Consider the following 12658-nt stretch of genomic DNA (forward strand, 5'->3'; position numbering starts at 1 on the left):
TTTGTTAGCACACAATTTATATGATTATGATAAGATAGAAAATTGCATAAAAAATATCTCGATATCGACTGCTTGAATTATTTCTTATTCTTTGCAATTAATTCTTCCAGTAATTTCTTTGCTCTCTCGACGGCCTGAAAAGTATACAGAGTGTGAATATGTGAAAAGTTTTCAGAAACATGTCCTTAATGCACCAGTATCAGTGGTGAGATTTATGGGGCTGCCACAAGCCATCCCTGTGGTAACTTCTCTGACACCCCGTGCTTGAAACTCGCAAACTCAATAGGAAAGATAGGCCATGCTTTCGCGGTCTTTATTCATACTGAAAATCAAAATCGAGTGAGCTTTTTTTTGCCCTTTTGCTCTACGCAAGGTTTCCGTCTTCCCTGAGCTAACCTTAAGATACCTGCGTTACTCTTTGACAGATGTACCACCCCAGTCAAACTCAGAGCAGATCAGATCACTGGAGACTGAGCGCTGCCGGCTTAAGGACAGAAGTATGACCCTGGGCTGCTGGGTCGGTTTCCACTTTACTGAATAAGCCAAAAAAACGACCGGAGTTGTGGTATTTTAGTCTTGGGATACAGTGACAATCAGGGAACCATTTCTAGTTTTTTGTTTTTAGTTTCTGGAATAATGAGGGAACCTGTTATTACAGTTTTCAATACCAAAAAGAATCCGTTCTCAAAATTTTAAATCTCACCACTGGATAATACAGATGCTATTTTAGACCTGAACATACAATCCATGTTTGAAGGATGAATCTGTTCGGTTTGTCATTTCCTACTAAGTTTATTATATCCTGGCTGAGTGGATGGTGATAGAATTGATATTTAGACAATTTCTATTTAAAATAGAATCCTGGATTTAAAGGCAACTTGCAGAACCCCTGGACTGTATTAGCAGAACCCTAGAGTGCTGTGGGGGTACTCCTGAAATATGCATACTAAGATGGTGGACACTGGAACGTAGTATGCGTACCAGGTTAGGGTCAGGCCGTAATTTTAGGTACATATACTACGGGAGTCACTTGGCTAGTCCATGAACTCGGAATAGAACAAAAAGAAGAAAAATTGGAATAAAATTATCATCCCTAACCTGGTACATATACTACGTTCCGGTGTCCGCCATCTTGGTACGCATACTTCAGAGGTACCGCTGCGTGACTCCAGTTAAAAACTACTGCTACAGCATTATAAAACCAACCTGTCTGTCTTCGTCATTAGTCGCAGGATATTTCGAAGCTTTGTCAAGATATAACAATGCATGCCTATTGTCTCCTATCATCATGTAACACCTTCCTAATTCCACTAAATTCACACTGTAGAAGTTTGGTTCAGCTGTAATGCAAAAGATATTATTCCATGTAATCACTGCGCTCCAGAAGTGTGTGTACTAATATGGAGGTAACTAATTATAATCGTCTACTTTACATCAAGTTGTAAAAAGCGACTGAAACCTATGGGCAAGGGGTATATTCACTTAGCTAACACAGACAATCCCCGAACTCGTAAAAGAACTAAAATAAGGAAAATCAGAATGAAAGTACGGCCTAACCCTAACCTGGTACACATACTACGGGAGTACCGATCTTTATTACTTTAAAACAGGCAATTGGACTTCGCAGCAAGTAAATACGTGAAGTTTCAACCCACTGAAATTATGATTCAATTTTTTGATTCCAAATGTCCTTACTAAAGGACCTCGCCATAGAGAGAGACTACAAGAAGTAATTTGATTCTAAAATTTAAAATATTACAAATAACTTACTTTTTTCAGCTAGTTCAAACATTTTTATTGCTTCTTCATACGTAGAAGTAGGAGGTGTGCCGAATAACACCGATGCTATCTTCTGTTGGTACCATGGCAATTCTGCAAATGCAAGGCACCAAAGACCAATGCAATGAGCTGTTGTGGCATCCTTAGGATTCAATTGAAGCGCTCTCTTAAGATAAAAGTGTTCTGATTGTGATAACTATTTTCAATTTTTGGGGTGTGATGGCATAATGCCATGATTCCCAAGCATGGAGGAATTTTGCTCAATATTTGGAGTAGTATTAGTAATATTCTTTTGTTCTTTAGTATTACTGTAATACTTATTTATGCACCAACTACTTGAACTAACTACAAAAGCAGGAGTGCGATTTGTGCATAACACTAGCTAAGAATCCATAAAAGATTAAACGAGAATATCCGTCAGAGACCGAAGACTTATCGATCGAAAGTTAGGGGATCATTTAAAACAGCGCTCTCACTCCATAGTGACACCTTGTGTCTCATCACTAATTAATTAATAACTCGCTAATTATACGGCATAATTTGCCCAAAATCAATAGGCTTCTGGTCCGAGATATGATGAACGCACATGCAAAATCTGGAGCTGATTCAATCTCGCTTTCGTGAGATATCGCGTGCATCTGATCTAACAGACATACACACAGACAGACGGACAAATACCTATCAACATACTTACCGATTAAAATCGATAAGTAACAAATACTGGACTTCTCACCCTTGTAGGGTGGTTTGCATAACCGATGGTTGGTTATGGTTTCCACCATCAAGTTCATGCATCGGAGACAAATAAATTAAGTCAACATTATTGTTACGCGACAGGTAACTTAACGAGCTGCCATAGTTCACTATCATAACTTTAAGTGGTGTTAACGCCCTATCCGAAAAACCTACCTCCAAATGGTCTTTAATAACATAAGCATTTGAAATCTTAATTTTTGTTCCTTCATAATCACCAACATCTCCCAAAGTGATAGCGAACCATTTATGCGACCCCCAATTTGTTTCGTCAATTTCTAATGCTCGTTTAGCAGTCTCGAATGCATCGTATATTAAAGCTTTTTTGTCTTCTTTTGAAACATCGCTTCCATTTAACGCAAGATCTCTCGATGCACGTGATACTCTCCATAATATTTCAGCATTTGTTGAGTCCTTGTATCTATGATAAATAAATTTTCTGCTTTTGTGATTCGTCCTAATTTGATATGCATGATGTCTATGAGTTTCTGTATTATATCAGGTAAAAGAACCTGGATGTGCTTCATGCAATTGATAGTGTGGAAATACAGGTGTATTGAATGATATAAAAAATCTTCTCCATTTTAAATGAAAAAACTCAGTTATAACCGATTTTAGAACAAAACTGAAATAGTAACAGGACTTTATGAACACTTTGTATATCTAGCACAGTTCTTTTAACTGGGGTTCTGCAGAACTCTTGTTGGGGGTCTATGAGTTTTTGGGGTTACGTAAAAGTATCTTATTTTTAAGATTCGAAAACAAAAAAAGTTTGACTTTCATACACTTATCTATCTTATCTGTTTTGGAATTTTCGGTAATAATTGTTGTTCCATGGTAAAGCAACGAGTATATTGGAGGTCTCACGAGGATAAAAAGGTTGAAAGAGCATTGATTCAGTATATAAAAAGTTCAGTGCATAGAAACCAGGGCTGTGAATTAGGGGCCTAGAAATGAAGTTTGGCATGTTTCTGTCAATATCCTTTCTAAAGAGTTGTCATTTAAAAATCCCTGCGGTCATAGTCAAAATGGCGAGTTCTTTTGGCAAATCATAATTTTTTCTTGCATTTTGGCACTGGTCAAGTCAAAATTTTCAATCATCGAAGTTGAACCGCAAGTAAAAGCCATCACAAGCTATTTGATTTCAACTTACTTTATTAAATAATTATACAAATGTCTTGGTTCGTCCCCGGTTGAATACAAGTTATCAGCTTCTACTATGATGGATTTATCTGAAAAGAAACAAAATGGAGTCTCAAGCAGGGATGAATGAAAGTGGATATCTATTCCAAATATATTTCAGAATGTGAAGTATCAAATATATTCAAATATGGATCATGTTCAACAAAGAACAAATAGAAATCTGTGCAACGAGTTTAATGCAGGAAAGTTGAATACTCCTTAGTCAGACTAAGCGTTTCTTCTTGGTTCCTATCATCCAAATGGCGTTTTTTCTCTGACAATAAGACCTAGTATGGTCAGAGCCAAAATTTTTTTTACGCGAATTCACAACACTATTTATTCCCCAACGTTCGACACAATCCATCTACTTTTAAATCAAACCAAGTAAAGTAACTTCATTACCATCAACTTCTTTTGCCTTCAAACTCTTGATCCTTCTTGTCCATAATAAAATTCCACTCCCAGAAAATATTGAGAATATGGCAGCTTTTCTCTGACATATTTTGAAAATTGCTGATTGCGAGGCTGTGACCTGGTATAAAAATTAAAAAATTACGTAGAAAACCTATCACTTATTGTTTTGATTGGCGTCATTGCTAATCAATCTAAAAAAGCAGGGAGAGATGATTTTGTTTTGTAACATTATAACAATATTTAAAACTTCCTTACAGTACAGTACAAGAAATGTTCCGGATTATCATTAAAACTTTCCGAAACATGTTCATATAATATTATGAAACTATTTTATCTTCTTTACAAAACCTTGATATTTATTACCTGATTAGAAAATCTTCTACAAAATGAAAAAAGACGACGAGACAAAATTCTTCGTGAATTCATGATTAATACTAAAACTAGTGAAAAAACTGAAAAAAATGAGTAACAAATTAAATAAAACAAAATTTAGAAAAGTAAATTAAATACGATTGACAAAGAAGAAAAATATGCAAAGCAACAGATGTGAATAGCTCAATAAATTACACAATATTATTGTTCGCAACATGATTTTTCTACAAGAATATTTTCTGAAACTTTTCTGCTAAAAAATCATTTCTGACCATGCTCTTCACCTGCACAATTGACTGCAAAATTAAGAAGGTTCAGGTTCCTAACCTTATCAAGTGCAACTATAGTTATCACCAGTGATTCAAGAGTCTTGCTGCACACTAACACAAATATATTTCTGTAATGTTTTGTCTGACCAAGGTCAGACTTCTTCAGAAATACATAGTTACATTATAGAAATATATTTGTGTTATCTTTACTCTTGCTACAGCCATCCTTGCATTATATGCATACGAATCCACTGACACAAAAGCATAGAACAAAGATGAGTAGTCAGTCTCACAGAAACCAAATCATGAGTATAGTTATCTTATCGCCATAGGAAAATTTTCTGAATGAATCAGAAATACAAAACATGTGGCGTGCCAAGACACTGGTCAATGTGTTCATTTCCCATGAGATATTTTCCATCTCTCATATATATTCTGCTGTATATTTTTGTCAATTGCCAGAAGGTGATTTCATAACGTATGATAGCAAATAGATAAATTTGATTGTGTGAAATCATAGCTTAGATAACGAACACTTTATCAATAATTCTCCAGTATGCAGTGATAACAATGTATATTTATCTACAATGTTTAACAGGTACACTGTTGAAAAAACAAAAAAATAGATAGGTACCTGGAATAAGGACGGGGAACTCAAAATGGTCAGGTGAAAAGTAATTCTTATATTTTTAAAGAATTCTAATAACTCACAACCTTAAATCACACAGTCTATTACAATCTCATGGCTTCGTTATCAAAAGGTAGCAGCTGAAATTAAGTAAGTAGCCTACATTAGCAGGCAGTTAGGTTACTAAAACTTGTCCTTTATTCTAGCAAGCATGGCGTTGAACCTGACAGAAGGCAGTGATCCCAACATTATTATTGAACAGTTTTATCATTCAATTTAAATAAGGGAACAAGAAAGGAACTTTTTTTCGGGCAAGATATGAAGTCCATACATACATAAATTAGTTTACCTTTATTTTCAGGAAAAAGGTACTTCTCCAATAAAGTTTTTACGCTTGACCGCACAATTTTGAAATTTGTTTCTCTTGTACTATTTTTAACAGACTAAATTTTGTTAAGAAAAAGCACAGCTCGCTTGCAGAACGATTTTCTGAATCGGTTGTTGGGAAAAATCACTTGTTTGCAGAACTGACGGGTTTCCAATATTCTGTACCCGAAGACGGGAAAAGTCACTAGATTTTCTGTTTTTTTCAATTTTGTCACAGTTTGATATTTCACCTTAAATTTTTTCTCTCAATTCGCAGAAACAATTTTTGTTAGATAAAAATTATATCCTTCCAGTCAGGATAATTGAAGTAACTTTTTGACATTAACCGCAAATTCGCTTTTCTGATCCGTAGTACCACCTAAATAAATTGTTTGCAAGTTACGGCCCATAGGGTGGGCACTGAGATATTCAGGAGGCTTTAAAGTTGACTCCGTGCACCACAAACCGACGAGTTGAAGCCAAGTTACATCTCTATCTATTGTAAATAAAGTTTGAAATAGAGATATAGCGTCAATCTGCAATTGATGAGGCTGCTTTGAGCTTAAATAGGGCAAGCATGTCTGACACACTTTGATAAGATCAGTTCTATCAATTTCAATATTCCTTAGAAGAGGTCCCAGTCCTTTCAGAGCCTTTTGTTGCAATTTAAAAGCCACGGAATGCATATATGCCACTGTGTCTTGTGATGGTGTCATTGTATGATGCCACGGAATTGTAATAGAAGTGACACCCCCCGATATCGGTCTTTTTGATAGTCCAACGCTCTTTTTAGCTTGAATTTCAAGAACAGAGAGTAATTTTGGCAAAATTTCTTTGCCAAATCGTTTTCGAAGAAAGTCTTTTGAATAAGAAGCAATGACACACAATGTGTCGAAAGCTTTCATCACAACCTTTGAAAAAGAAAAATTAAAGTTATGTATGAATCTGAATAAAAAATTAGTTACACTGAAAATTGGCGCAGATTAGGGTTTCTCAAACTAAGCCCCCAGTCCAATTTTCAGGGGGCAACAGGAAAAATCAGCGCTCCAGAGGTATGTGTATGGCGGTATCTAATTTTGTTTGCCTAATTTACATCAAGTTGTGTAATGGGACTGGAACCTATGGGCAGGGGATATATTCACTTGGCTAACACAGACAGTTCCGAACCTGTGATAGTACTAAAATAGGAAAAATCGGAATAAACTTATGCCCTAACCTGGTACACATACTACGGGAGTACCAAAAAATCTTCACAAGGTGCTGTGCGCAAAAACGGCATTACTTTATTAATGTAAATTTATTCGGATTTGGTTAATTTCTTGGCTGTTATTTATATATGCTAGAGCCCGCCTAGACACTTGTTCAGAATTAGACATGAAAAGACCCATTAAAATCATATATTATACCTGTAACTCATGATCTCTAAATCTCACAACCAGAGGATTCCATAGTTTATGTGTCATAGGGAGCAACTCATTTTCGTGTGTGCTTAGTATGGACATGCCACATTCTACTATCTCCATAACTTTCATTCGTACTTTCGGGTTTGAGTGCGCCATCAAATGGATACAACGACTCAAAACTTTCGTTACGACAGTTATTTCCATTGGAATTTCTGGTTTTTCATCATTTTCATGTTCATGCTGATGTTGAGCATCATATTCTTGCTCTGGTTCCCAATTGGGGTCTACTTCAGCATCGGTTTCTAAATTTGCAATTTTCTTGTTTTTGTGTGATTCTAAAAGTTCTTTTTTGAGGTTTTTAACAAATAATTTACGAGAATAAATTTTGGCAGAATTCATGTGTGAAAAGGTATCTCCAGAATTAATTTCTGTCTTCACCTCCACAGTCTTAGAATTTTTGGTAGAATTCACGCTCGAACAGATATCTGCAGGATTAAATTCTGACTCATTATGAGTCACAGTCTCAGAATTTTCATTTGTATCAACTGTTTCATTAATTTTGGACTCCTTTGATTCTGAATTTGTGATAGAACAAAAATCATCTTTTTCGGAAAAAAGTTTTGCATCTGGTTTCCGAGTCCATCTATATACTGCCTTTACCACAGAAAGTAAAACTGGCAAGAATACTAAAAGTCGAGCGTGGTTCAGATGATGTAAATCCAACGACAACAAAATCTCATCGATTGTATCACTGACCAGAGCAAGTATGTCAGAATTACTGTTGTCCAGCATGGCTTGAAGTACTGCAGGACATCTGTAAATACATATATTTTGTGAGCATGAGTAGCTATAGCATGGGGGGAGGGGGGGAGGGCAAGATTTTGGGACCAGAGGCCAAAAATGTCGTCCACCTCGACTGGCGGCCATGTAAGCTAAACGTAAAAAGTTACATCCAATAAACAGAATTTTATTTGCAGAGCTACAAAAGCAATAGAAGAAAACAATTAACCTCATGCTAAAACTAAATTTAATTGCAATCTCAACCAATTCCTTGAGCTATTTTTTAGCTAAAACATCAAAATTGGGTTTTAGTTTGGTTGTGGCAGTATTAGGCAGGCCAGATCGAATTATCTAACGATGGGGGGTGGGTGGGGGGGGGGGGGGGTGCGGATTCGGCCTGATAGTCGTAGTTTGCCCATGTCTGATCTATAACATTGGTATCGCAATTTAAAAATCTCGGGTTTAAATCCCATATCTTACATGGTACTAAGGATGCAATAAATAAGGCTGGCAATGCTTAATGAGATTCCGACATCTTCTAACACAGGGCTGGACATTTATTTTTGCTATCGGGCCACATTGAATATTCATAATGCAGTGGCGGGCCAGACTAAGTAAAGTCAACATACATTGCGCGTTTTTGTCGTATTTTATTACACATGTAAATAAAACAAAGTACTATATCTATTGTACTGCGGCTATAAAAATGTGAGATAAACTACCGGAATATACTTGATTTTGATGATATTTTTTTCTATACGGCTAATTTAAGATGTCTTGTTCTATTGTTTTCAACTTAAGCCGTGGCTGCTTTGATAAAATATAAGCATTACTGCTCTAAAATACCACCGCAATCCGCGGACATAAAGATGTGACATAAATTGTCAGATTCGTGTATTGCGATTTCGAGAATTCGCCAAATCTGATTCGTTCTTACAAAACCGACTTCGCTCTGTTTTACAGCTAGAAAAATCCTTACGTCTGTGATAAAACCTTTAGCATCTCGTCGCCGATAAATATATAATAACTCGTTTTTTTCTCAATTGTTCACCGTACCGTTACAAGACATGTATATGTTGGAAGAAATTTGTAGTTTGAGAAAATAAACACCGACGTAAAGGTGTTTTCGACCCAAAGAACACCTCACGCTGACGAAAACCATCGGTAATTTTGACAAAATTTAGTCGAACGGTATTACCGACTTTTTCATTATTCTTTCTTTTGTTTACCGTTATAAAGTAAAAAAAGAAATTGTCTAAATCAAAAAAACTGGTCGCGGGCCGGATGAAACTCAGCTCAGTTATTGTAAAACAATAAACACATGCGAAAATGACAAAAAAAGGAAAACATTGAATCTAGCAATTGATGAGGGATTGGAAATGCTCGATGAGTCATTCAGTCAGCGACACTTTGTTGCTAAGTTTGAGCAAATATGGCAACAGTATAATACAGCAAACATTTAGTTCCCAAAATTATACAATTTTTTAGTTTTAGAAAAAAATATCAATTCGGCCGTTACCTTGGAAATACTTCAATTCTATGAATCTGGATTGAAATATCACTTATAAGATAATCTGCATTTTCAGCAATCATCATTGATGAAGAAGAATATCCACAATATGAAGCAACGCCCCGCAATGCACGAATAGCACAAGACGAAATTGTGCTGTCTTGTTCCGTAGTTTTCTCAAGTAACGGATACAGAGCATACATGAGAAATGCTCTGAAATCGTTACCCAATACTCTCGAAAATGTTAGAATCGCCTCAAGATGTAGACAGCACAGTATTACATTACTTTTCATCTGTTTTAGTGGTAATTTTCTTTGACCATTCAGGTGTAGCATCGGCATAACTGCCATTTGTATATCAGGGGAAATTTTCTGCATCCTAGTTTGGTGATGAGTCTTTAAATACTCAGAATCGAAGCGTGTAACTAAAAACCAGTTTTCAGGCAAGAGGTACTCTTCTAATAAAGTTTTAACACTTGATTGCACAATTTTAAAATTTGTGTCTCTGGTACCTTTTTCAACACCGATTAAAATTTCACTAAGAATAAGCACAGCTTGCTTGCAAAAAGACTCTGATGTGTTGTAGATTTCTAAAAAATGATCCAACAGAACATCACAGTCGCCATGTTGTCCCAATACATTACAAATATGTTTTAGTGTGGTGAAGATATCCTTGTTACGAAAATGACTAAATTCTTTTCGAAAACATGATGTAATTGGAGAGTTGTTATCGCTATGGAAACCATTGTCACCATTTTCTGATGACAACACAATGTCCATAAGTTGTATACTTGAAGTATCAAGTTCAAAACTGTGCAACAAGGCTGAACTCAACTTCTTCAAATGTGGTTGTGAATAAAGAAGATTGTTGATTTTGTCTTTTAATAATGTTAAATATCCGAGAAGAATTTTTAACGTTGACAGTTTTTCAGAATCTTGCATTGTCCTCATATATCGAGGAAAACTTGTGCATAATGCAAATAAATTTTCTTCCAATATCTCTACTAAAATTTGGGATTTAGATTCTGTTTTCTGAAGATTGAGGGAATAATCTTCCAAAATTTGAGAACAAATTTGTTTAATTTGAACGTAATCATCATTTAAAAGTTTCACAGGAACTTTTAATAAAGTGCTGGCGTGATTTTTCAGATTTACTGAGCAATGCAGTAAAATACTTTTGCAAAATTTCACACAATTCAATCGCAATGACCATTCCTCAGAGTTCGAAGCTGAGCATGCGTTGTTGATGATTGGTTCCAGATTTTTGGTAACCATAGAAACCCATTTATCATTTCTAGTAACGATTAATGACTTCAGACGAGGGTTAATGTCACTGACCGATTTTTTCGATACGGCTGATATTTCTGTGCTTTTATCTGACAAAGTTGCAGTGAGGTACACTCCAAGCACTTCTAAACAAAAAGATTTGATTTTTTGCCCTGCGCTCAGATCACTGGCAATAATTTTGGACAGAGAAATGGAGACTCCAGGCAGAAAACATGCTATGCAATCGCCAATCACAATTTCAGCTGCGTTTTGCTCACTCTCTTCAAGTAAAGAGAAGTAAGATGGTTTACATATTGACTTGAGAGCTGTTAAAGCAGAAATCCGAGCTTTTCTTTCAATATTTTCCTTTGCAATTGACAGCAATAATGTCACAACATGACCAAGGAGCGGTATAGTTGAATAATCATACATATTCCTCCAAATTGGCAAAGATGCATGATCGAATAAGTGATATATTGTACTTGCTACTCCCCCTTTTACTTCTTCTGAGCCTCGAGCATTCATGTCCTTTTCCTCCGGATTGGAAATTATTCCACAAAGTTGGATTAAAATCTCGTTAATTACATTCCAATCATTCACAATAGCGTGAGTAAAAATATAAGTAAGACATTCCAAAACGCAGCAGACAAAATCTTCATTTTTTAATATTTCCTTATTTTTCAAAGCAACTCGTAATGGAAATAAAATATAAAGTGCGATTTCATCCAAAGATTCTTGATTTATTTCGTTTAATTTTTTATAAAATTTCCGCAGTGATTGCAAGTTTTTTGTTTGTACGAATTCCACACAATATGGTCGGATTCGATTGAATACTACAGATGCATCTGAAGACATGATTTTCTATTCAACTATTACCAAACTGAGTACTTGGTAAATGCTTTAAAGTCATAAAGCCTGAAACATGCAAAATTAAAATTGTTGTACACATTTAATGACAATTAATAAAAATCAATATAAGAATCATGGGTGAAAAGAACCAAGGTAGGATAGGATTTACATATTTATCCCGGGGGAGAGGAAAGGCGATGCGACTGCCACATCATATGGCGAACCACAGTCTCTCGTCCGGTTACCAGTCCATGTCGGGTATGGGATTAGTTTTAGTTATTTGTATTCGGAAGCATGGACTTGATGGTGGAGGAAGCCGTAACCGACCAGCGGTTACGTGAACCACCTTCAGACCTTACCACCATACGACGACGAGGAGTCCAGCAATCCTCTCGCACATAACTACCGTACCGGTACCCCGCATGAGATTCGAACCTGCGAACCCACGCAAGGTAATCAGAAATGCGGTGGCGAGCCTATTCCTTACGCTTAGCACGATGAGCCATACCGCCGCAATGATATTCATCAGGTTACTGGGTTATATTATTCCAGTAGGCCTATTCCATACTCTTTTCACCCAGTACAGCTACCGTATAACTTTAGCAGTTAGCGTAGATAGTGAAATCCTTCTGCACTAGGCTACTCCTGTACCTTACTCAGACTGGCAAAAAGAGACAAATTCATAAACGGTACCGGTATGTTAAGTACCGGTACTCAATTAGTACCGGTACCAAATTATTAGACCATAAGTTCAGAAGTTTGTAAGTGCAATAGCTAACTGACCTAAAGCTTCTTCAGCGAAGGTATTCAATGCAATATTCTGCCGTGGATTTTTATCAGCATTGGCTGGTCCAGGAAACTGGCTGCAACTACTGATCTACAGAGCTACCGGTACGAAGGGGAAGTGGCTATGCAGAAACACTAATTAGTAAATTACTGGGAATTTCCTGAATATCCACAACAAGTTCCAAAACTGATAGCAAAATTTGGTTACCAAACTAATGAAATTACTAGCTCAAGCTCAAGTAATTAATAAAATAAAGTGATTATTCGCTTGCTAAAATGAAGTTGTATATCGCCAAGTTAGC

The 12658-nt window shown here is 36.2% G+C and overlaps 2 protein-coding genes across 2 annotated transcripts; both read right to left on the reverse strand.

The window, feature by feature from the left end:
* On the reverse strand, window positions 1-4705 carry LOC120340723 (regulator of microtubule dynamics protein 1-like). The gene is made up of 7 exons (XM_039409070.2): window positions 4492-4705; window positions 4117-4246; window positions 3686-3764; window positions 2689-2953; window positions 1771-1945; window positions 1207-1340; window positions 1-134 (listed from the first exon to the last, which is right to left on the reverse strand). The coding sequence occupies exons 1-7, from the start codon at window positions 4552-4554 to the stop codon at window positions 78-80; spliced, it is 903 nt and encodes a 300-aa protein (XP_039265004.2). The 5' UTR covers window positions 4555-4705; the 3' UTR covers window positions 1-77.
* On the reverse strand, window positions 4581-11632 carry LOC120340722 (TELO2-interacting protein 1 homolog). The gene is made up of 3 exons (XM_039409069.2): window positions 9466-11632; window positions 7170-7980; window positions 4581-6674 (listed from the first exon to the last, which is right to left on the reverse strand). The coding sequence occupies exons 1-3, from the start codon at window positions 11574-11576 to the stop codon at window positions 6078-6080; spliced, it is 3519 nt and encodes a 1172-aa protein (XP_039265003.2). The 5' UTR covers window positions 11577-11632; the 3' UTR covers window positions 4581-6077.
* Window positions 11633-12658: the final 1026 nt, after the last annotated feature.

Source organism: Styela clava, chromosome 14, assembly GCF_964204865.1.
Source record: "Styela clava chromosome 14, kaStyClav1.hap1.2, whole genome shotgun sequence".
Classification (NCBI taxonomy): domain Eukaryota; kingdom Metazoa; phylum Chordata; class Ascidiacea; order Stolidobranchia; family Styelidae; genus Styela; species Styela clava.

Bases quoted from the DNA above. Each gene is read 5' to 3' on its own strand.
- LOC120340722 (XM_039409069.2), bottom strand. From the start codon at position 11,576: ATGTCTTCAGATGCATCTGTAGTATTCAATCGAATCCGACCATATTGT. The intron at 7,981-9,465 runs GTAACGGCCGAA...ATGTATTTACAG, and splicing joins AGAATTGAAGTATTTCCAAG to ATGTCCTGCAGTACTTCAAG. The intron at 6,675-7,169 runs GTATAATATATG...TCTTTTTCAAAG, and splicing joins TTAGAGATCATGAGTTACAG to GTTGTGATGAAAGCTTTCGA.
- LOC120340723 (XM_039409070.2), bottom strand. From the start codon at position 4,554: ATGAATTCACGAAGAATTTTGTCTCGTCGTCTTTTTTCATTTTGTAGA. The intron at 1,341-1,770 runs GTAAGTTATTTG...TTTGCATTACAG, and splicing joins GTTTGAACTAGCTGAAAAAA to CTGAACCAAACTTCTACAGT. The intron at 135-1,206 runs GTTGGTTTTATA...TATACTTTTCAG, and splicing joins CTAATGACGAAGACAGACAG to GCCGTCGAGAGAGCAAAGAA.